The sequence below is a fragment of the Gavia stellata genome, chromosome 26 (assembly GCF_030936135.1).
Source record: "Gavia stellata isolate bGavSte3 chromosome 26, bGavSte3.hap2, whole genome shotgun sequence".
NCBI lineage: Eukaryota > Metazoa > Chordata > Aves > Gaviiformes > Gaviidae > Gavia > Gavia stellata.
Window position 1 is genome coordinate 7836861 of NC_082619.1, and position 24015 is coordinate 7860875.

Sequence of the window (24015 nt, forward strand, 5' to 3'; positions counted from 1 at the left end):
AACTGCCCCCCCCCACGGCAAAGGGTCCCGGCCGAGCCCAAGGCCAGGCACCCCGGGGTGCCCCTGCCCGGGGTGGGGGGGGCTGCGGGGACGAGCCCCCGCACCAGCGCTAAGGCACGGGACGGGGCTGCCCAGTAAAAAGGAAATTTAAAAAAAAAAGGGAGGGGGGAATTAAATATCGGGGTGGGGACAGGGGACCAGGGCAGGGAGGAGGCAACATGGGCCCCCCCAAAGGCTCCTGCTCCCTGGGGGGCTCCTGGGACCCCCAAGATCAGCCCCTCAGCGGGGCCCTCGTCTAAATACGAGGGAATTAAGGGAAAGAGAAAGCCCAGGGCAAGGGCTCCTGCCCACCCTCGCCCCCCCAGGCCCGCTGGGAGGGGGGACCCCCCCACCCCAAAAATCCCCTCCAAGTCCTCGGTAGCTTCAGTGCGTCGGTAGGAAAAGGCGGGGGCCGCGATGGCCCCACGGGGCTCCCTGCACCCCCCCGAGAGCCGCCCCACACATCGGGGGACCCGCGGTCCAGCGCGGCCCCCTCCCCCCCCAGCCCCGCTCGCTCCAAGAGTCCCGGGGTGGGGTGGCGGCGGTGACGAGGATGCTCTGCCCTCGCCCGGCTCCGGGCGTACTGGCGTGGTGTGTCCCCCTCCACGCGGGGGGGACGGGGGACGCCGTCCCTGCGCAGCCCCGGTGCCCTCAGAAGTAGGTGAGGTTCTTGACGAGACCCAGCTCCAGCATCCGCTTGATGGCCACCGCCTCGTGCGAGACGTTGTGCTCCGACGCCTGCGGGACGGGGAGGAGGGGGTGACACCAGAGCGGGGGGAACACCACGCATTTTCCTTCTGCCCCCACCCAGAACGCCACCTTGTCCACCCCACCAGCGTTGAGTTGACCCTACACCTTCACCTGAAGCGAGGAGGCCCCCAAAAGGAGGGACATGACTCTGCCCAAGCCCCCCCCCGCCATGAGCCCTTCTGCTCACGCATAAACCAGCTCCACCTCTCCAGCATGACTACAAAGACGTTGGGCTACAGGGAGAAGTTGGACGATGACCATCCAAAGGTGGACCTCAACGCCCATCGTGGAAGGGGAGCAAGGGGTTGCCCATGGGGAGAGCCTCCCGCGCCGCCCAGCATCACCGCACGGGGCAGGGCGCTGCTCTCCTGGGCTGTCATCTCCCATCCCGGGGCGGGAAAATGGGGATAACGTGGCCAAAAAGGGGGGGCAGATCCTTACCGCCATGGACTTGAGCGTGATCTGCTCGTAGTAGTGAATGGTCTGCTTCTTGTTGGCCGAATCGGGGTAGCCAAAGCCGGCGATGTGCACCAGGTCGCAGAAGTGCAGCGCCAAGGTGATGGCCAACAACCCCGTGGTGGGCTTCTAGAGGGAGAGAGTGGAGGAGAAGCTGCGTGTAGAGCCGTGGCCTTCAACGAACTGCACGGGGACGGGTGGAGGGGGGACCAGCAGGGAGGACATCACCCCTCACGGGGGGTGCAGGGTGCCCGGCCATCCCCACCCCTTACCTGTTTGACCTTCCGTGGTTGCTTCATGGGGAGGTTGAGCAGTTTAGCAGCAGTTACTTCCATGTAGTAAGGGTTGAGGATGCGCACTCGCTCGGGGTTGGCGTCCCAGATCAACGGGGGCTGTTTCCAAAACCCTTTCCGCACCTACAAGAGGATGGAGACGTCCAGTGGTGTCCCAATAAGAGAGGCAGGTCCCCAGGATGGGGTGGCACGAGGGTAGGGTTGAACCCCGGAGCAGTCAGAGAGGGGTCGGACCCAGTTCCCCGCCACGCTTACCCTCTTCTTGTCGTTGAGGATGGCCTCCATCCACTGGAAGTCCATGGGCTTGAAGGGCACCAGTACCAGCAACGTGTCAGGGTTGTTCTCCGTCCTGGGGTTGAAGTGGGCTGACTCGGGGTAGAAGAGGCGCATGGTGGTCTTGGAGCCCACGTCCTGCTCATAACCATGGACCGGGGCGTTGTTCAACCTTGGTGGGGGGGACATGGGGACATCACAGGTGTCACCCCATCTGCAGGAGGCACTGGGGAGGGGGTCTGTGGGACGGACCCAGGGCTGTACCTGATCACAACATCATACGTGTTGATGGTCTCCCCCATGGAGCTGTTGCGGAGCCGGTGGCCGTTGCCCACCACCGCACACCTCCGGCACTTCAGGCTGCGAGAGAAAAGCCCCGTCTCAACCAGACCTGCTCGAAAACCGAGGTGGTTTTAACCCCCAAGGGGGGTTTTAACCCTGCGTTGTCCGGTCTACAAAGCTTCCCATGTTCCACCCACCATTCCCAAGTTGCAGAAGTTCATTTTGCCAAATCTCGGGCCCACAACGTGCAAATTTCCCCCTCCCGAGACAGCAACGATGAAGAGAAAGACAGAAAAGCCCCAAAACCCACCCCGACGTTACCTCTGGATACTCTCAGGCAGCGAGTAGTGGGTGATCGACAGCAAGCGCAGGAGGACATCTTCTGCAAAGCGAGGGCGAGGAGAAGGTGAGGAAGGCAGCTCCTGCCCATCACAACGCCCTGGGTGCTGCCCCATCCCTGCCAGAACTCCTCCTGCCATTAATCCCAGCGCCTCCCAGATCCGGGCAGATAATCCTCGGCTGGGGCTTAGTAAAGCCTGGTCCACCCTAAACCCTTTTATAAGGGACCACGTGCACCCAGGGCAAGTAGATGCGTGCCGCAAAGTCTAAAAATCAAGGAAACAACTGGCTAGGCAGAAGGAAAAAAGAAAACAGGCCCCCCCCCAAAAAAAAAAAACATCTGCAGGTTGATATTTTTTAAGAAGGACATACAGATGGACAGACAGAAACCCACGGCGAGCGCTGCCGAGGCTTACCGCTTCCTTTCGTGCCGTAGGGCAGCTCGTAGAGCGACGGCGTCTTCACCCAAAAATAGTCCTTCAGCTGCAAGAAGAGCGGGTGGTCCCTCGTGTAGCTGCCGAGGAGCAAAGGGCCGGTGAGATGGGGATGGGGGGATGGCACTGGGGGGGGGGTCCTGGCTCTGCATTCCCCCCCTCCTTCCTCCCAACGCCGATACTCACTTCCCGATGAGCTGCGCCGCTTTCTTTTCCACCTCCCCGAGGGGACACGTCGTCTTGTTTTCTTGCACGGGGAAATAAAAGCTGTAAGGGAAAAGGTTAAAAATAAAGAAAGAAAGAAAGAAATAATGCCTGCTCCTCTGTATCCCCCACTCCGGTGGGATTCAAGCCGTGCCGGCAGCGCCGGGGATGTTCCCGGCCAGATTTAAGGTCAGCTCTGCTTTGGGTATTTAATTGCTGGGCTTGCAGCCTTGCATCGGAAGAGGTCTCTCTCGCCCTGCTCATAGACCTCATGCTCTCCGCTTTCACCATCTCCATCAGCAGCGCTGCGATGGGGAAGAGAGCGAGGTTTTCCCTTTCTCCCAGGCTCGGAAAAACACCGGCGTTTGCCGAAAAACCCCCCAAAGCCCGACTACTGACACGCGCTAAGGGGGGACCTTGCATCGTGTCCCCCTTCCTCCAGCACCAGCTGAGGATGCTGCCACCTCCCCGGTCCCCCCCGGATCCAGCGAGACGATGCTCCGGCATCCCTGCGTGGGACGGGTGGGAGGATGCCGCCTCCCGAGAGCGAAGGAAAGGGCAGGAGGTCCTTTAAACTTTAATAAAAGCCACTCACAGCTGTATGTACCTGTCTTCCCGGTAGATCGAGTACCAAACCATCACCAGAAACAGCGCCAGCACCCCGAGTATCTTCCCTCCTGCGCGCTCGGAGAGCAGGGGGAAAAGAAAAACACCGTCAAGCATGTACCCAGGGTTTGGATAATGGGATGCCGGGGACCTGCAGCCCCCCCAGGCATGTCCTGGTAGATCCAGGATTGCGGAGTCATCCCCGGCAAAGCCTTCTCCCCAGGGAGCAGCTGGCACGGTCCCCCCGAGAGGAGCTGGGTTGGTTTTGTCCCAGGTCCAAAAACCGCCGTGCCATTTCCTCCTGCCCGCCCTGCGTCAAAGGCTTCACAAACGCGTCCCTCTTTCCTGGTGCCTCCACCCCGTTTTTCTACCGCAAAGCCCGAGGGCTACCGGGTGCCCGAGCCCGGAGAATCGAGGACCCCAAAATCACCCTTCCCCACCACGACTTCACCCGTGATGCTCTGACACCGCATCGCCCGGCTGGAGCCGCAGCAAAGCTGCGTCCTACCCCCAAAGCCAAATTTCTAAAATTAAATCCCCCACGACTCCCATCCCTGCTTGGAAAGAAGCAGTCGGGACCCCCTCCGGACTCACGAGACTTGTTGATCATTTTTATCAGCAGGAGAGGCATCAGGCGAGGGCCGGAGCTCTCATCGCGGCTGCCGCCGGTCACCTGGAGTCGGAAAAGAGGGAAAGGCATCGGATGAGGTCAAAACCCATCGGAGCCATCGCCAAAAAACCCGTCCGAGAAGCATCATCCCGCGCTTGCCCCATCCGCACTTCTGGACAAGCGGGCGTGAGGATTCCCTAAGGGATTTATTTCCTTTTAAATTCATATCTCTCTGCCCCGCAGCCACCAAAGGTTTGATTTATGCAGTGTATAAAAGCCACGCAAGCGGCCGCCGCTCCCAAGGAGCCTCAGCCATACTGGTTAAACACCGAAATTCCGAAGGCAAAAAAAAAAAAAGAGGAAAAACGAGCCCCTGGCAGGGTTTCAACTGCAAAACCCCGAAGCGCCCAAATCGATGCCTGTGGCGATGACTTGAGGGGAGAATTTTAAGCCCAACCCCGGCTCAAGCATCTGACTGGCACCAACTACCGCAGGTATGAAGCCAAACGTGCCGCCACCGCCACCGAGCCAGGCAGAAAGGACAGGAGCAGCCGAGCGGGATCAAAGCAAAGAGCATCACGTACTTGGGGAACCTCCAACGCCTTCGATTCAACCATCCCAGCCCGGGGAAAGGGGGATGCCGCAAGCTTAACGCACGCGCAAACGCCGGATGGGGAAGCGGGGCGACTTTTTTCTTCCTCCGAAACCTCTCGCTCCTGGAATAAGGCAGCAAAGAGCGCTGGTCGGAGCCACCCCGGGAGCAGCTCAACCCCATCCTGTCGCGACACGGCAAGGATAGAAAATTAACTTACCAGCTGGGAGAAGTTTTGGGGAGGCGGGAGACTTTGCTCCCCGATAAACCGCTCCCCGAGGATGAATCCTACCTCTAAGCCTGGCTCAGAGTTGGGCTTGGCTTTGCTACCCCATAACCAAGCTGCTCCCCGCTCCCGCCACGTCTCGGAGAAGGAGAGGAGGTGTTAAATGCCCAGCCAAGAGGAAAGGTGCACGCCCGGGCTGGGCGATGGAAATCCTGGCCTGGAGGGATTAGTCACCTTATTGGTGGGGAGAGCACCCATCTCAGCACCCCACCCTGCCTGGCGATGCGGCGTTAGTGAACCCGGCACCCCATGGGGCCACATCCTCGCCCAGTCAGGAATGAGTCAAGAGCAGCGGCTTTTGGGGCAAAAGATATCAAGAAAGAGGAGAAACGGGACCAGGGATGGTCCCACGAGAGGCAGGCTCTGCCCTTCCTCATCACCGGCTCCGAAAATTAAAAGGGCAGGAAGGGTAATTAATTAAAAAAGGGCAGGAAGGGTAATTAAAAGGGAATTAAGGACAATGAAACCGCGCTGCCAGCAACGGGACGGGGTACAAAGCAAAGAAAACTGTGGTCGGTTGACAGCAAAGCAGAGGGACGGGGACAGGGACGGGGACGGGGTACCCTGGGAAAGCCCTTGTCTCCCCCTGAACCACTTCTCCTCCGTAAAACACGGATATCAACCCCCTTCCCGGTGAATCGTGCCCGGGCTCAGCCCCGCCATCGCCTGGGGACCCCGGGAAGGGGAAGCGAAAGTCCCCGTCCCCGTCCCTCCATTTACATCCTGGCTCTACATCCTGCATCGGAATTTCTGGCTCTACGAGTCCCTCCCGGCTTGGGAAGGAAAGGGAAAATTAAACCCACGGTCGCATCTTCAAGGCTGGGAGCAAGCTGGGACGAGGAGCTGGAGGGGGGTCGCGCCCCTTTATACATTACATTTGCTTGAAAAAAATAAAATTAGGGGAAAATAAAAAGCAGTTTGTGTCTTCTTGGGTTTTTTTTTTTTTTTCCCCAGCAAAACTGGCCACAAAAGTCCCCGAGGGGAAATCTGCCGCCGCAGCCGGAGGCTGGGGATGCTCCTTGGGGGCCTGAGCACCCCCATTCACCCCGGGCTGGGGTGCTGTCGGGCGTTGGGACCTGAATTTAGCACCAAATTCCCCCGCCGGCTTAAGACACTGGGAAAAATCCACCCTCACCCTCCGTGTTTGCTTTTACATACCAGCTTTTTTTTAAATATTTTTTTTGTTTTTGAAGGCTTTATGATCTTTTCCCAGGCTTGTACGCACCCTGATGCAAAACTTATCTAAGATAAACACAGTTAATAATCCGCGGGGAAAATGAACGCTGTTTAGTGAAGCGTTTAGGGAATGTTGGAGCGAAACAGAGCACACCCAGGCTGCCCCCACACCCAGGCCAAGGCGGAGGTGCTTTTGGAATGAATTCAAACTCCCCTCAGCCTTGTGCTACCGGATCCGCAGCCCAAACCAGAGCGATTCCTTAAAACGGGATGATCCGAGCGCCCTGAGCCGGCTCCCTCTGTCCCGGGGACGCGGAGCTGGTGGAGGGAGCGATGCTAAAGGGTCCTGCCGGTCCCCACGGCATCCCTGGTCCTGCAGCATCCTCAGATCGCGCGGCGTCCCCCGGTACCCCACAGCATCCCCCGGTACCCCACAGCATCCCCCGGTACCCCAGCGCAGCATCCCGCGCCACGGCATCCCCGGCGGGGCGAGATTCGGCGCTCGCCGCTTTCCCGGCCGGGAGGGAGGCAGACGCACCTCGACCACCGCTCCCGACCATCGCTCCCGCGGATTCGGATCAGGGCATCGCTTCCCCCGCCAAGCCCCGGAGCTGGGGGGAAAGTCCCCGGGTGGATTCGGCTCCCCACGCTTGGAAGAAACAACCGAAAAAAGCCCCTCTCTTTGATGTCTGAGCAACCCACCTCCAAAGCAGCCCCGGGCTGAATATTATCGCCGCAAAAATGACTTGGAAGCGCCGCCGCCGCCCCAGCTTCGCAGCCAGGTCTCCCCTTCCCCAGGTTGGCATTACGGGAAAGCCCCGTCCCCGGGATGCTGCGAAGCTCCCCGTCTCCGGAGCAGGGTTTCGTCCTCCAGTTTCACCCATGTCCCGGGAAAGCCCCTGGGAGATGCCGGCAGCAACCAGCGGGACCGACCCTCCTGCTGCCTGGCTGACCTCAGAGGAGCCCATCCCTGTAGCTCCATCCATCCCCATCTCCCCCGTGGCCTCAACGGCTCCGGCGTCTCCGGATTTAAGTCATGTCAATCCACAAAGCAGCAGCGGGGACTGGCTGAGCTGCTCCCAGCCCAAATCCGGGCAAAAAAGAAGAAAAGAAGAAAAAAAGAAATAGCGTTCGAGCAAGCACGAAGGTGGGGGGTGATTATAAATCCCCCCATCCCATCCCAGCCACCCGCTGCCATCCCGGCAAAGCATCCATGAATCCGCAGGCCACGCAGCAAAAGCTCTTGGTACTTTTATGTTTCCATGGTAACCCCCCGATTGGGAAAATGAAGCGTGACACGAAGCGAGGACTGTGATCCCACCATCCCATCCCATCCCATCCCATCCCATCCCATCCCATCCCAGGGGCATGGAGCTGCCCGGTCCAGCTTCCCTGGGCGAAGAGGATGCTCATCAGAGAATGAGCATCTCCAAGGGTTCACCCCCCAAAACACCATGCATTTATTTTATTCAAATCCAAGCTGGATTTGAAGGGATCCTACCCGAGGAAGGGATGCACCGGCAATCCCTAGGGATTCACGCCTGGCAGCGGGAACTGAAGGGAGACGGACAGACTGCCAGGACAGCACAGACCCCTTCAGCCGCAGCCAGACCATCTCTCCCAAGCCTTCAAGGCACACGGGACACAGGGATGGATCCTGCGCTCCATTTTGAGGACAACAACCGGGATCGACCCCCACGGAAGCAGTTTACAGCCCCAGGATCTTCCAAGCCCCCATCCCACGGGTTTTCTCCATGCGGTAGGGCTGGGATTGCCGGAGGAGCCTGGCAGATGCCGGCTTACCCCCTGCGCCGGCTCAGTCGCATCCTGCCTCGGCAAAACCATCGCGTGCCGGAGCCTGAACGCAACCTGGGAGGCGGCCGGGGGCGATCCTCCGGGGACAGGATCCGGCCAACTCCAGGCACTGTCTGGGCTTGGCAGAGCATCAAAGGTACCCAAATCCTCAGCCTGGCATCCCGAAGCTTCCTGGCCCCGGCTGCTGCGAGCTCCAGGTGCTCAGGGATTTTTTTTTTCCAAGCTGGGAATGAAACAGAGACCCACAGCAGGGAGAAAAACCTCGTGGGATTGGAAACAACCACCGTCGCAAGCCCAAAAGCAGCGGGGTCTGGATCTGATCCCCCTGCCAAGGGATGCTGCGGTGGGATGGGGATGCTGGGGGGGGACCAGGGATGCTGCGGTGGGATGGGGATGCTGGAGCGAGGATGAAGGATGTTGCGGTGGGATGGGGATGCCAGAGCGAGGACCAGGGATGCTGCGGTGGGATGGGGATGCCGGAGGGGATGAAGGATGCTGCGGTGGGATGGGGATGCCGGAGGGGATGAAGGATGCTGCGGTGGGATGGGGATGCCGGAGGGGATGAAGGATGCTGCGGTGGGATGGGGATGCCGGAGGGGGACCAGGGATGCTGAGGTGGGATGGGGATGCCGGAGGGGGACCAGGGATGCTGCGGTGGGATGGGGATGCCGGAGCGAGGATGAAGGATGTTGCGGTGGGATGGGGATGCCGGAGCGAGGACCAGGGATGCTGTGGTGGGATGGGGATGCTGGGGGGGGACCAGGGATGCTGCGGTGGGATGGGGATGCCGGAGGGGGACCAGGGATGCTGCAGTGGGATGGGGATGCTGGGAGGGGACCAGGGATGCTGCGGTGGGATGGGGATGCCGGAGGGGATGAAGGATGTTGCGGTGGGATGGGGATGCCGGAGGGGATGAAGGATGCTGCGGTGGGATGGGGATGCCGAAGGGGGCCCAGGGATGCTGCGGTGGGATGGGGATGCCGGAGCGAGGACCGGGGATGCTGGGGGTGCAGACAGGGCTGCCTGCACTAGCCGGAAAACGGGAGGGCAGAGCAATTGCAAGAGCATGACCTGCAAGCCCAGCGGGCCAGGGGATGCAGGAGGTCATTAGGACGCGGCACTGCAAAAGTCAATCCCATTTGACACTGGACATCGCCCGTCGAGGGCGCAGAGAGCCAGCGCGTGCTGCCAATGCCCACGTTGATCCTATTTTAAGAGCCCTGCAAGTCACTTTAAAGGAATCTTAATTGCCTTTTAATAGGAGAGGCAGTGTTGTTTCCTTAGCCTGTGGTATCCTAGGCATACAATAACCCGGCCAAAGATTTATGACAGGGAAAAAAAAAAATCCTTAATTGGCATGTAAGCCTTAACAAAACATTTACCCATGACGAGGGTGCAATTTTAGAGGTGGCAACAGCAAATAAGCTCAGGTAGGACAGGTATTTCGACAGCGGCACATCCCCAGAATATATCCAGGCTGCTCCTGGATTTAGTTTTTTAAACTTTGCAGCAGGAAAAACCACAGGGATGGGACCCAAATCCCTTCCTACGGCCCCAAAACGCCGGCTGCATGGGTACACCCGAGCATCCCGTGCCTCCGGGGTAAACCCGTGCCATCGGAAGAGCTACAAGGCTCCTCCTCGGTGTGTTAGGCTACATTATTATAGGTTATATAATAATATATAACCTATATAATAGATATTATATAGGTTTAATGGCTCTTTTCCTTTTAAAAAAATAAAGCAAAGACACTTTTTGCCAGATTCAGCTTGCCATAACCTGGAGGATAGCCAAGCCAAGCAAGGGGACAACCCCACGCTAACCAGGTGCGGGTGGGCACCCACCGGTGACGATTTTCCACCCGTGGGGTTCCATCGCCAGGCCCTGAGAGCCCCCGGCGTCGATCCGGCCACCCCCTCCTCCTACCTGCCCCAGTCGGTCCCCGTTTACCGCCACCGTCACCCGGTTGCCGTGTTTACTCGCCGGCATCTCCATCCTCGGGGACCGCCCAGGGATGCGGGCGGCAACGGCGAGAGCAGCTTTGGTAACGCGGCTTTGCGCCCGCCCTTCGGTCTAACCCCCCGTAAAAAAGCATCGGAAAGGGGGAGGCAGCAATCTTGGGGTGCGGGCAGGGCGAAGGCAGCCTTGCCCTGCTGCCTGCTCCCCAGGGAGCGGCAGGGAAAGAATCCGCAGGGAGCATCCGCTCCCTTATAGCGGAGACGGGAACGTTCCAGGGGGGTAAAAAACGAAACCATCGAGACGCTCCAGCCCATCTCCAACCCAAACCCAAGCAACGCCCAGATTCAATCCCCCTCCAGGGAAAGGGAGTGGGAAATGAAGAGATCTCAAGCCCCAGAGCTGAGTTATCCCGCGGGCAGCTACCGTCCCCAGTGGCTTTTGACTACGGGGGTCCCCTTTTGGGGGGGGCTCAAAAGCCGCCTGCCCAGTCGCCGTCCCCTTCGCAAGGCTCCAAGAGCCACCTTAACCCCACCGGCCGCGGCAGCCCTGCGGTTTCCCCGCCGTTTCCTCCCCACCTCCTGTTTTGCGCTGGCAAACAGCCCGGTTTTGGGGCACCATAACCTCCAGAGTAACCCCACCCTTGAGCTCGAGTCCTCCAGCGCCGAAACCTCCGGGGTGAAGCAACCGGATGGATTTACTCCCCCCTGCCCCTATGCCGGCACGTTCGCGCGTCTCCTCCGCTCTCTCCTCCCGCGTTAAGGGCCATGGGGGAAAATATCCAGCAAATAACCCGCTCCATCACTTTGCACCCCCAGCATCGCCTCGACGCTCCGTTAACCCCGTCAGCCGTGCCGGGAGGAGGATGCTCGTCTCGGGGAGACCTTTTCCAGCATCCCCGGCAGCGGGAGAGGCTGAAGCCGGTCCCGATCGCAGCAGCGATAAGCTGGCGGGACGTCGCGGCTACTTACGGTCCGTCCTCTTGGTCCAGGCAGGATCTTGGCGGGATCTACGAGGCCATCCTCTCTTCCCCTGGCAAAGGGAAAAGGGAGAACATCCTTAGGGTCATGGTAACCCACAGCGGCAGCACACGAGGGACGCTTCGCTTTGCAGCCATCCACCTTCAGAGGATCCAGTGGATCCCTACCGATCCCCGACGGGGAACCAGCCCCAGGGGACCGACGGAAGGGCCCCCGGCAAACCGTCATCATGTGTCGCAGAGGATGTCTACGCACTCCACAAAGCCACCCACCTCCTCCGGCACCGGCGGCACCCAGAGCCAGGCTTCCAGCCGCTTTTAAGGAGGAGGCGCGGCGGTTCAGAGCCCAGACCTCGCCGCAGGTTTCCCCAGCACCTCTTGGCCTTTCCCACCGAAATCCCCTTCCGTGACTCACTCGGATTTTTAGGAAGCGGGTGATGGCCTTTTCCCAGGGAAAGGGGGATGTAGCCTTGCTCGTCCTGGGATGCTCCGCAGCATTCCTGCCATCCGGCGAGGAGGGTGCTCCTTAATCCCGCATCTCTTCCCCCAAAATTTTCCGAAGGAAGGTGACGCACACGGAAACCCTCCTGCCACGCTGCCTCTCAAGGCCAAGCCTCTCTGCAGGGACACCTGCCCTGCATCCAGCTTAATTAATGACCCCAGCTAATGAGCAGCAAGGTGGGGTGAAGGGGGAAAACGAGCCCGTTGCTATCTCAGCGAGCAGCCGGGAATCAGCTTTGCTCTTCCCTCCGCGCCGGCGGGATGGGTTGGGGAACGGCGGGAGCCGCAGCTCTCCCCCAAAAAACCACGCGAGGAACAATCTCAGCCCAGTTCTGCGCGAGGAAGGGCGAAGGAGATGGGGAAGGGTGGCTCGGACAGGACCCGCAAGGCTCTCTCTGCCGCTGGCGCTCAAGCCCAGGCAGAGAAGATGCTTCCGAGGGGAAACCCTGAAGGGCAGGAGGTTTCCTTACCGCTCTCCATCTCGGAAAAGCGAAGACGAGAGATGCTGGAGGCCGCCAAGCCGGCGCAAGCCTTCCCCAAGGCACGCTTTGCTTTTAACGCCCCGTTAATTTTAACGGAGAGGGTACATCCCCGTGCAGGGGATGGGGAAGGAGACCACGGAGCGTGCTTCTCCCCAGGGACTAGGCTTTCCCGAGATGCCCTGGGAGGATGAGGGATGCTCCATCCCGGTGCCACGTCTTCCCTCTCCAGTCAAAGCAGCTCTGCTCCGTCCCACCTCCACCATTTGCTGGGGGGGAGCAATTAAAGCAGAGGGCTTGAGGCAATCAACAGCCAAACCAGATGCACTTGGGGCCGCTTTGCAAGTGCCCCAAATAATCCACCTTCCTGCACCAGGGTCTTTCCAGCAGCCCTGAATCCGCCGGAGCATCCAACATCGCTGCCAACGAGGAGACTTTTTATTTAGAGCTGTGATTTATAGGAGCTGCTAACAAGGTTAAGCTCTCCCCGGGGAGCTCCTGCTAAAGTACTTCAAGGCGCAGCGTCAGCCCCTGCCCATATCGACGATGATGAGGATGCTCAGAGCTGCCTGGGGGTGGCCAAGGGGATGCCTCCTTCCCCGCAGCATCCTCCCCGGAGGATGCTGCAACCCCGGATCAGCAGGAGACAGTGACCCCTTAAAGCACGTCGGCCCCCGCCGTGGAGGATCCGTGGTCTTGCCCGAAGCTGGTCTTTCCAGCTCGACTGGAAGAGCCGGGAGCCGGATGGCTGCCGGTCTCCCCAGGATTGTTTTCCAGCCTCCCGAGCGGTCCCCCCGCCATCAGCCGAGGCAATCGGCCGTTCCCAGCCCAAGGTCCGGAAAAAACCCACGGCGGGTCAGGCGTCCGCCAGGTCGAGAGCCGCCGTCTCCACCGCTCGCCGCGGGCGGCTCAAGTCATCTGGCAGCTGATCCCGGCAGGAAATGAACGTCCCATATCCCAGAGCCCTCAAAAAACCCTCAACAAGCTGAATTTTGCTCCTTTTCCTCCCCAGGCTCCCAGCTACACCGCCTGCCTCAGTTTCCCCTCCTGCCTACCAGGCTGCATTGAAATAACGCTTTCCAATTTTGAGGGGGGGCAAAAGGCACCTTGCGCTCGCTCCCCGACGGCTCCCGCTCCGGGATGCTCGTGGCTGCGGGCGGAAGAAAATAAAAACCCAACGGTCGCATCCCTTCCCCTATTAAAGATTAAAGCCAGCCAGGATCGGTGCGGGGAGGGGCTCAGCCCCAGTGCGGGAGCATCCCCGGCGGGCACGGGCATTTTCGGGACTTGCACAGGCAAGAGGGGACACGTGCGGGGCAGGGACGAGCCACCGAATCCCTCCCATCCATCATCCCCCCCATTGAGGACCAGACCCCCCCCCGGGGGCTGTTAAAACAGAGGAGGGGGGAGATGGAGACGGCGTTTCTCCTCTTTCCACCCGCCAGACCTGAAGCAAGGCAACCGTCCGTCCGTCCGTCCCTCGGCGCTCCATCGCCGGCGCCAGTCTCCCTCGGTTAAAATGACCTCCCGAGGGGGGAGAGAGCAAAAGCCAGGCTGGGAGGGGAATAAAATCCAGGTGAGCTCATCCTCCTCCTCTTCCTCCGGAGAAAACATCTCTACTTGGCACGAGCGAGGTGTTTCCAAGCCCGGCACATCCCTCACGTCACCCCGATCCCTATCGCCCCGGGACCGGGAGCTTATTCATTCGGCAGGTATTTAGCGGGAGATAATCCGTCCGCTTCCCAACCATCCTTCGGCCGAGCCAAAGGTGTAATTCCAGTGTGGGAGGCGATTTTTCCGTAGAGGTTTCCCTGCTAATCCTCACCCCAGCATCCCGGCGGATGTTTCCCGGGCAGGAGAGCGCAGAAGAGCCACCACTACCCTCCACCCCAACTGGTTTTTTAATTAAATTAATAATTTGTTAAATTTATCACGGTTTTTGATTAAAAATAAAATAATTTAATAAACCTATTTCTATTAAATCCCTGAGAATGGGAAGAAAAGCAAAGCTGCCCAGCCAAGCTGGATTATCCGAAGCAGCGACCGACCTAAAAATAAACAACTGCTATTTAAGGACGAGCCTCCCCCCTAAAAAAAAAATAAAAAGGAAGAAATAAGCACGAGAAATCGCCGCTGTTTCCAGGCTGGGGTGTTCAGCATCACCCATCGGACCAAAAAAAAGCCTATTTTGGGTTTATTTCTCGGCAAAACTCCGTGCTTCCGCGAGAAGAGCATCCCCGGGCTTAGAGCCGCCGATTTACAGACGCTCCACGCATTTAGGCGAGCCAGGCTAATAAATAATTAAGATTTAAATATGCGTTCGCATAATACGGATAATCTGTCGGTGCAACTTGTAAACGCGGTCGGAATTAAGCAGCGACATCGTTCATTGGGTAGTGAAGGGGCCTGGGAAGCTCCAGCATTGCCGCAGCTGCTGGAGGACCATAGGGATGCTAAAGGATGCCGAAGGCGAATTTGCCGGGGGTTTGGTAGCGTCGGGGCAGGTTTTATCCCGCCCTTACCCTAACGCGGTGCGGGGGCACCAAACCTTTGCGTTCACCCCTATTTTTATTGCAAAAGGACCCCTCCGGCTCCTCCAGCCCTTCATCTCCCTGCCCTGCACCGCAGGGCTGCACGATAGAAATAAAAAAGGGCAGGGGGAAAAAGAGCCCGGGGTGATATTTTTGAGGACAAACCGCCTCTTTTTTTTTGTCGCATAAATAGCGTGCTTTGAAAGCCGCCGGGCTTTTGGCCACCCTCGGCTCCCCCCACCCCAAATACCAGAGCTCGCTCCCCGGACCTGGGCTGGGAGGAAAACCTGTTGAGCGCATACGTGCACGAACAGACGGTTCTTTGTGATGATTTCTTTTTTTTTCCCCTTCTATTTTTTTGTTTTGAAGCGGCACAGGGATGGGCCCGAGGACTTCCCAGCCCTTGGCAGGGTTCCTGACGCCTTGTTCTCCGCTTTAACCCCGCTCGGGGAAGGCAGTGTCACGTTTAACCCCTAAAGCCCTTCGCTCCCCGTAATTTTTGACGCCATCCCCACACCCCGGTCCTCCTTCAGTCCCGTATCCCCCCAATCCACTCGCATCCCCCCAATCCACTCGCATCCCCCCAATCCACTCGCATCCCCTCTCTCTGCATTGTTCCCCCCTTATTTCCCATTTTCCACCCCGTTTTTCCCCACGACGCCCCGGTGTTCTCCTCCATTCCCAACCCAGGCGGGTCTGGATTCAGCCTCATGCCATAAAATCCCACCCCACGAATGCAACGCCGGGGCAGGGTCGGACGAGCCCGACGGTCACAGAGCTGCTGGGATGGGGTTTTAATACCCGGCCCGGGGGGGTTTTATTACCCGCCGTGGGGATGCTCAGCTGGCAGCCTGCATCCGGCATCGGCAAAGCCCCAGAGCAGCGGGTTTGCGGCGTTAAAGCATCCTCAAATCTTGCTCGGCGCTTTCCTGCCTCAGTTTTCCCCCTGGTTTCGGGGCTCAGGGAAGCTCTGCCCCATCGGTAGCGTAGGCAGGGGATGCAGCAGGGACCCCAAGCCCCAAACTCCAGCCTGGCTCATATATATATATTATTATTTTTCTTTTTTTTAAAGGAAATTAAAAAACCACCCGATGGAAATATCGCAAGCAGCTCAAAACCTGACGCAGGATCCGACTCGGGGCAAGTTGCAACCTCTGGTCGCCGGCATCACGCTCTGGTTAAAAAAAATATAATTGAGGCTCGGCTGACTCAGCCCAGCCGGATATGGGGATGCCGAATCCGGCTGGGAAAACTTGGGCAAGGCTGCCGGCGAGGCGGAGGAGACATTTTGCGAAGGGAAGAGTCGAAGCGGGAACGGCATCTGGAAGCGATCGGAGGCGAGGAGCCTCTCCCAGGCGCAGCGGGGAATTCCAACGGCGTGAGCTCAGGTTAAAGCCTACTTCACAGACCCAGGATTAAATAAAAATAATAAAAAAAAACCCCACCACGCTTCAGCATATATATTTTTAAACCTGCAAATACCGAAGGAAGGGAAGGCAGCTCCCCCCTCAGCCCTACCTGGACGCAACTTTGTGATTTAGACTGATTCTGATTTGCAATTAAAAAAAAAACCCCAAAAAAACCCCAAAGAAGAGGAGAAACGCCTCCGTAGATTTGTTGATATAATTTTACAGGCGTGGTGTCAGGAGGAGAGTCCTCCTCCAGCGCTGCGTTGTTTAAAATCGCCTTGCTTCGCATTACGATGCTCCCCTGCCCCATCCATCCCTTGGGACCGCCGTATCCCACCTCGGAGCATCCCTCGCCGCCACAGGCTGCATCCCACAATGGTCCTTGAGTGACAGCAGCTCAGGAAACCCAGGGGCATCCCAGCACCCTCGGGATGGCACCAAAGAAGCCGACGAAGGATCCTAGCTCAGGCGGAGGGGTCCAAGCCCCCAGCCCGCTCCAGCCATCCCTGAGCCCACGGGACAGGGTCCAGCAGCACCCATGGGTGGTCAAACCCGGGTGGGTTGGACACCCTGCTAGAGCACGTGCCACGCCGAGACGGACGGCGACCTGCCAATGCCCCCCTTCCAGCTCCCCTGCGCCCTTTCGCGCGGCCAGCACGTAAATACGCACCTTAAAACCCAAAATACCCGACCGCAGGTTAACATCCGCACCGACATTATATAAATAACTTGCCCGTAATTAATATAAACCACCTGCACGGCAGCTTCTGCGTTCAAGAAGTCCCAAGCACCCCGCCGAAGCGATGCCGGCAAACCCGCACCCCGTCTCTCCTTGTGCCAGAGCGATTTATCCCAGGGCAGGATCCACGGGGGACGTGCAGAATCCGGCCCCGTCCACCAGCGCCGACCAAATCCCGCTCCCCCCCCAAATTGCCGCTTCGGCCCCGTCACACACCCAACGCCCCGAAGCAAGCGCTCGCCCACATCCTTCCCATCTCCATCGCTCCCACCCACCTTCCCGGCGGTTTGGCGGTCACCGTCCCGCGCCGATCCACGGCGCGGCGGAGCAGGACCAACCGGGAGCAGCGTCCGCCGGCGATGCCGGCACCGCAGCTCGGCGGCCTCCGGCAGACGGCAAAACACATCCTGGAGAGGAGCCGCAGCCCGTGCCAGCCCGAAACCGCTCCGAGCATCCGCCAGTCCGAAGCAAAACCGGGATGGAAGGGGGCTCTTTCTCCGGTTTCGCCGTTCCCCGCCGGCCAAATCCCTTTCTCCCTCCTCCGAAGAAACTTTCCAGCCCAACCCCGGTCACATGCAAGGGGTCGGCAGCTGGAAACGCAAGAGATTAGCAAGAACAGGGCACTTTTTTTTCCTCTTTTCCCAAGAAGACGCAGGATTTTCCTAGAAAAAGCCCAATACACATGAGGATGGCGGCTGGAGAAGGGAGAAGCCACCAGTGTCCAAGCACGAGAGGAAGGTGAGGGGAGGTTAAAAAGAAACACCGAAAAAAAGAAAAAGGGAACGAGAAGTTGCAAAGAGCAGCGTGAAAGTGTCAAATCATTTCCTTTCCTCGCTGCAAAATCAAAACCGCTTGTGCAAGCGGCTCCGACGGCGCCGTACGAGGGTCTCCGGCCCCAGCCCGGGATGGGGAGAGCAGGACAGGGACCCCACCGGGACGCGGGTGAAGACGGGATGCCAACCTCTGCGGCAGGAGGAGGACCACATCCCTACTCCTTACGCAGCCATTGTGCTACGCCCCGAGAAAACAACCAAAAGGGGGGAAAAAATTAGATTACGTTAATTATTTTTTTAAAAAAGCGCGATAGGAAAAGCTCTTGAGAACAAGATTCCCAGCCCCAACCGGCTCTGAAATACCCAGGACGAAAGCAACGGGACCATCGCCTTCTACAAGAGAATAAGCAACAGAGTATGTGGGATTTAGAGATGCTGCCAAAGAATTAGTTTTAATTAGTGGGATTCAATCTGAGAATCGCCACCGGCCGAAACCCCCCGAAAAAAGGCACGTGGAGAGCCCCGGTCTCGCCTTGGCATTCCCACCTCCCGCAGCCTGGCATCCACCTCCGACGTTGGTTGCAAGGACGGGGAAGAGACAAGCTATAAAAAGCCAGACTTGGGAATGTAAATACGGTCGATCCAGAGTTTAAAACGGACTTAAACAGACGTTTTCACTCCACGGGTGAGTTTTCACTCCATGGGTGGGCTCGAGACCGGGAGGATGCTCTTCTGGTCACCATCACGGTCCCAGCTCTGGAAGACACCCTTGAAAGCTCTCCGCGGTGGACATCCCTTAAAATTAGTGTCGACAGACAGTTCCTCCTCTTACATTTATATTTGCAGAGCCCTTAGCCGCTGTCCGCGCGGGATTCGGTGCCTCGCCGTAGCGGTTGCTATTAAACCATCGCCCGGAGCTGGAGGAGCAAGCAGCCCTCTAACGACGCAGATAATTAAGCGCAGGGGTTAGGGAGAGGCCAGCAAAGCGTCCTGGTCCCATCCTATAGCTTATAATGACGTTAGGAGTTCGTTACGGGTCAGACACGTCGTTAGGAGCCAAGGTAGGAAGAGGAGACCTCACGCCTGCAGGACAGCCAGCACCGGAGGCGGAGGCGGCATCTCCTGGGATGAGTCCACCTCCCGAGTCCTCTGCTCAAGAACCCGGCTCTTCCCGGGATGGGATCCGGCACGTGCTCCGAAGAGCTGTGACGCAACGGGAACCGCGACGCAACGGGAACCCCGACGCAACGGGAACCCCGACCGACCCCAAAGCGCCAGACCGAGAGCAGTGACCAGCGTGGACCCCCCACCGGCTCCAGCCCCTTGGCTAAGCAAAGGGAGAAGGTTCTCCATGCACACTTAAAATCATCCGCTCCATCACCAATCCGGGGTTCCGCCCTGCCCGGGGTGTCCGTCCCGTGTCGCTCTGCCCTGCCGCTCGCCACGGAAAGCCTGACCGGAGGCAGCTGGCAAAGCCTGGGTAATCCCTCGGCTCCGCCGCCAGCCTCTTCATCTCCGAGAGCGGTCGGAGGGAGAACCCGGCAGAGAAGACGGGCACATTCAGCAGGGTTTTCCCAAAAGCTCTGCCGCGAGACTTTAATTAGCTCATCTCACTAAGGGATGGGGACCGGAGTCACCGAGCAGCCCGGCACCAACGCACCAGGCACCAGGGTGGGGAAAGACGCATCCCACGCCCGATGTCCGAGCTGAGGAGCAGAAAAAAGCCCCCGGAGAAAGATTTTCCTTTGTTCTCCGCTCCCCGGAACAATAAAACCCCATCGGTTCACCCCACGAAAGACCTGACATTGGAAGATCAACGGGGAAAAGTCCGGGTGGTCCTTTTTCTGCTGCCGTGGGGCAAGCATCCTCATCTCCCCCCAGGAACGAGCCCATCCCGCGGGAAATGAGACCTCAAATGGGGTGGGATGGGGTTTATCAGCATCCTGCACCAGGATTCCTGGATCCCGCTCCCGGCAGCTCTGTCCACACCGGAATCTGTCCCTCCTACCCCTTTGGGATCACCAGGCTACCGGAGCGCATCCGTCAAGCGGTCAGAGGATGCTCGGAGATGGGAAAAACAAAGCTCAGACCACTTAAATAAATCATCCTCAGCCTGCGCCGCTGCGAGAGCGATACCGTCCAGAGCCGCACACGGGGCACGTCCTCCCCTCCCCGGGGCCTCCGGGAGGATTTTTCCCTTCCTTATGCCGGCGCCTGGGTATTAATATCGCACGTACCCATCGAAAGGAGCCCGCCGCACGCTAGCGGGAGATGCCAGAAACTCTCTCGCCGGGGGTCTCGGGGTGGGATCGCCTTCTTTAGGGGCGGCGGCGGGCAGGAACGATGCCGAAGGCTGGTTTTTCCCGGCGAGGCGCGGTGGTTTTGTCTTGCCGAGGATGGGGCGGCAGCAGCCGGAAGGGCATCGCAAGAGCGGGAGGTTTCCTTTCGCCGCTGCCCGTGCACGCTTGGCCACCTGGAAGCTGAACCGCGCTCGGGCGCTGATTAATTGCATTAATTGGGAAAAATAGTAATGAATAAAAAAAAAAAAAACACCGAAATAAAGGCGCTTTCTCGCTCGCCGGCACGTCGCGCTCGCCGGGGCATGGGTGCCGGTGGGGTGGGATGCAGCGGTGGGGGGTCCCAGCTTGGGGTGATGCAGGGGGGGTTCCCCCCAACCCCAATACACACCCCCCAGCCCCAATTCGCACCCCCAGCCCCAATTCGCACCCCCAGCCCCAATTCGCACCCTCCCAGCCCCAATTCACAGCCCCCCCCCATGCAAACCCTGCTGCCTGTCCTGCCCCCCCCCCCCCCAGCGCGGACCCCCCCATCCCAACCCCTCCACCCCCCCCCCAAAAAAAAAGCGACCCCGTTTTTCTCCCCCCCCCCCCCCCAACCCGCTTTGCAGCCGCGTCTATAGCGGAGCCGCGGACACGGGGGGGGGGGGGCGGACACGGGGGGAGCCCCCCACGCTGCAGACTCACCATGGGGCGGGTGTAAGGGGCTGGGGGGGGGGGATGCGGGGCGGGGAGGACCGGTGCGGGATGCCGGAGGCAGCCCGGGGATGGGCGGGCGGGGAGCGGGCACGCTTGCGCACAGAGCCGGGATGGGAGGGGAAGAGCATCCCGGGAGCTGGAGGAACCCTGTGTAGGTCCCCCCCCCCCTCCACACACCTCTAAATCCCTTGGTAGTGGGGGGGTGAACCCCCCCCGGAATGGCCAGCGCACCCCCAAAAATGCCAGCCCCCTCCCTAGGCAAAATTAAAGTGGGCTGAGCCCCCCCATCCCCTTGGCACAAATCTCCCCCCCCAAAAAAAAAACCCTAAATAAAAGCATTTCACAATAATTTGGCCGGGGGGGGCAAAGCTTTCCCCACCCAGATTTACTGAAGCGGGGGGTTCGCCCCGTTCCCCCATCGAATCCACCGGCCGAACCTCCCTGAGATGGTGCGTGAGGCTCTGGGGATGGCTTTGCTTAAAATCATCAACTCAATATTGGGTATTTTTTCCCCCGCCCCACGCAGAGAAATTAATTCCTGGCACGGGAATGCCCCGTGCCCGGCCACCTCGCTCTCCCACGGGATTTCATTTCCATCCCATCGTCACGATGCAGAAAATCAGCAGCCGACCCCTCGAGGCTTTTATTTCTAAGGTTCAAAATCCATCAAAATCCGCGCCGGGGCGGCTTTTTGCCAATCTCTGAGATAATCGGCGATATTAACGCTGATTTTTAAATAGGAAATAATGTAAAATATTGGCTCCCGTAGCAGGCAGCCTGTTGCTGAAGGCAACAAAATTTATTCCCCTTTACTAGAGAAAGAGCTAGCGGGAAGGACACCAACCCCATTTGAAGACCGACGTCTCCAGCGCCAACAATATTAATTGATAAAATACCTGTTGAGCTGATGGCTCCGCTATCGCCAAGGCTAATTAAGCAACCGCATCGATATTTGAAGAGCGTCCACGCTTCGTCCCTCCGCCTACGTAGGATGGGGTTTCCTTGCTGGCAAGACACGAGGTAATGGGGCAGAGTTTTACCCGTGGTGACAGGCAAGCCCGTCGTAATTAAGATTTAATTGCCAGCGGCTCATAGACAATCCTGGGGTAATTATTGGGGCCGCAGCTCAGTGGGGGGAGCTGGGATTTGCTCGAAGGATATTTAGACCCTTCGGTCTCTTGGGTTCCCCTGCTAGGTTTATTGCATCTGAAAACAATAAATGGCGTTCAATAAAACTCCAGCAATAATAATGCATCCCAAATGTCTATTTTTACCATGCCCCCAAGACAGAATATTAAAAGAGGCTGCAAAGCTTCGCTTCCCAGGATCTTCTCGGTCCCCAGCTCCCTCCCGCCAGTGATGGTGGGATGGGCTCGTTTTGGGGTGATGGACTCCATCCCGGAGCATCTCCCCACAGCCACAGCCTGCGGCAGCATCAGGAGCCCCGAGAGCAGAATAAAAGCCCACGCGGAGACGGAAACCTGGCATCAGGGAGCTGCTCCAGCTCCACGTCTCCCACGTGAGCTGCCCTGCCCGGATCTCAGTGCCGAGAGGTCTCGGTGCTGTGGCTTGAGCTTCACCAAGGTTTGGGGAAACGACGGGGATCCCATGCCAAGCGGTGAACACCGGTTGTGTCCATCCCATGGGAACCTCGGGACATCTAAGCGCACCAGTCGTGCATCCACGGGGCAGGGACGGGGCGCCTGCTTTGCCTACTCGCACCTTGGGTGACCCATCTCCCAAGGGACCCCTTGGGTGGACCCAAAGACCAGCAAAGAGCTTCCAGCGGCCACCGCAGCTCCAGCAGACGACGCGTTTTTAAAACCCACCAGAAAATACCGCGCTTCGGAAACGTATTTGCTGCCTTAGCAGAATGCCACGAGTGTTTGCTGGGTAGCTAGTCATTGCTAATGACTACACCCTGCCCTAATATTTAATTTACAAAGGATAAATTGCCAGTTAGATTAATTCAGCATGATGAGCGCGGAGTAATTTGGAGAAGAAAAAGGCAGGGGGGGAGAAATCCTGGCTGTCTGAGAAGTGAATTTGTAACGAGCTCTGCCACCACCCGCTCCAAAGCTATTCGGAAATCACATCAATAGAACAGTTTAGAAAACGCCCCGGCTGCAGCGGCGAGGAACGGGGAGCGTTTTCTTGCCCCACGAGCGCGCAGGCAGAGGTTTTGCCATCACAGGATGGCCTTACACCATCACACCGCAGCCGAAACGCTCCCGAAAGGGTGCCGAGGAGAAAGCAGGAGCCAGGCGAGCGCGGATCTATTAATAAGGGAGGAGGGGGATGCCCTCGGCCAGGCTCGCAGCATCTGCTCGAGAGGGACAAGAATGGGGCGATTCATGCCCAGCACAAGCCGGCTTTGTCCTGCCGACCACCTCGGGCTCACCCTTCCTCAACCCATAGCCTAGAAACATCGCCTGGCTTCGCAAACCCAGCCCCAGGACCTCAATAAATCCTTCGGAGGCTCCAGGCATAGAGCCCTCAAAACGCATCCCCCCTGCCCTCTTCTCTTGGGGCAGGCAGGGACAGCCCCTATCCCGGGCTCCACGTTATCCCCCCTGCTCCCAAAGGAGATGGGTGATGGCCAGGCAGCGCGCTTTCTCGTCTCCCAGGAGAAAGGATTCCTCCAGCAGGAATAGACAGATGGGCTGGGGAAGATGGGCTGCTCAGTCGTCTGTCGCAGCCCTCGGAAAGTCTATTTTCAAAACAGTTTTGTTGGGATTTTTTAATACCTGAAGAACAGGGAAGCTTCCTGGGTGTCAGGATGGTCCCATCTGTTCTTTAACCATCTCCATTCCTGGGCTGACCTAGGTGGGTACATAGAACCGTGATGTTCCCTCACCCAGGGAGACCATGCTCCCTCTCAGCACAGAAAACGCGCTGGTATCGAAAAAAATTCATCCCTTTCCCTTAGCAACTTAAAACCTAAGGACGCAGAGAGCCAGGGGACAGCCAACCACGCTGATCATCTCCAGATCCACTCCTACAGCAGCTCCTCAGCTCCTAAAATCAACTCTGGCCCCAGACGTGCTCTGCTCAGAAGATGGGTACATCTAAAACAAGAGATCACCTTACCCCAGCTTTCTTACCACGCGTGGTATTTTTGCAGAGCAATAAGAAAAGGTGGCTGCATCCAGATGCTCTGCCTCTCCCCTCCTGCTACAAGGTACCAGGGAACTGCCTGACCTGAATATTTATTAATCGGATGAGCCGAACAAAGCCCCGGCCATCTCTGATGATGCTGCTTGCGAACCAGCCGGCTCTGGACTGCTCCATGGCAGGGCAGCGCTGCGGCACGCCGAGCAGCCCTGCGAACTACAGATCACACCCGGTTTTCCGCCCCCCACCAGCAAAAAAAACCCAACAACCCCTCTTAGAGCTCAATGCGTTGAAAGGAGTAAATAACTGGGGTAGCTGGCAAGATGATTCCTGCAATTACATCCCTGGTTACCCGCCGACCAGAAACCAGAGCCCCTCCTTGG

The 24015-nt window shown here is 58.5% G+C and overlaps 1 protein-coding gene and 1 long non-coding RNA gene across 2 annotated transcripts; both read right to left on the minus strand.

Annotated features, from left to right (window-relative positions):
• Positions 1–668: 668 nt before the first annotated feature.
• ST3GAL4 (ST3 beta-galactoside alpha-2,3-sialyltransferase 4) lies at positions 669–17053 on the minus strand. The gene is made up of 12 exons (XM_059829597.1): positions 17025–17053; positions 11083–11143; positions 4271–4349; positions 3666–3747; positions 3053–3133; positions 2849–2946; positions 2415–2475; positions 2076–2171; positions 1794–1983; positions 1518–1661; positions 1231–1374; positions 669–777 (listed from the first exon to the last, which is right to left on the minus strand). Exons 3-12 carry the CDS (start codon positions 4305–4307, stop codon positions 691–693), a joined length of 1020 nt encoding a protein of 339 aa, XP_059685580.1. The 5' UTR covers positions 4308–4349; positions 11083–11143; positions 17025–17053; the 3' UTR covers positions 669–690.
• A 4257-nt stretch (positions 17054–21310) lies between these two features.
• Positions 21311–23667, minus strand: LOC132319261 (uncharacterized). Its single transcript, XR_009484486.1, has 3 exons — positions 23459–23667; positions 23266–23340; positions 21311–21523 (listed from the first exon to the last, which is right to left on the minus strand). It is a non-coding gene; the product is annotated as an uncharacterized LOC132319261 (long non-coding RNA).
• Between the last annotated feature and the right edge of the window lie 348 nt (positions 23668–24015).

Coding starts and splice junctions, on each gene's coding strand:
- ST3GAL4 (XM_059829597.1), bottom strand. CDS start 4,307: ATGCCTCTCCTGCTGATAAAAATGATCAACAAGTCTC. Junction 2,172..2,414: donor CTGCCTGAGAGTATCCAGAG/GTAACGTCGGGG, acceptor TTTCTCTCGCAG/CCTGAAGTGCCGGAGGTGTG. Junction 1,375..1,517: donor AACCACGGAAGGTCAAACAG/GTAAGGGGTGGG, acceptor CTCTCCCTCTAG/AAGCCCACCACGGGGTTGTT.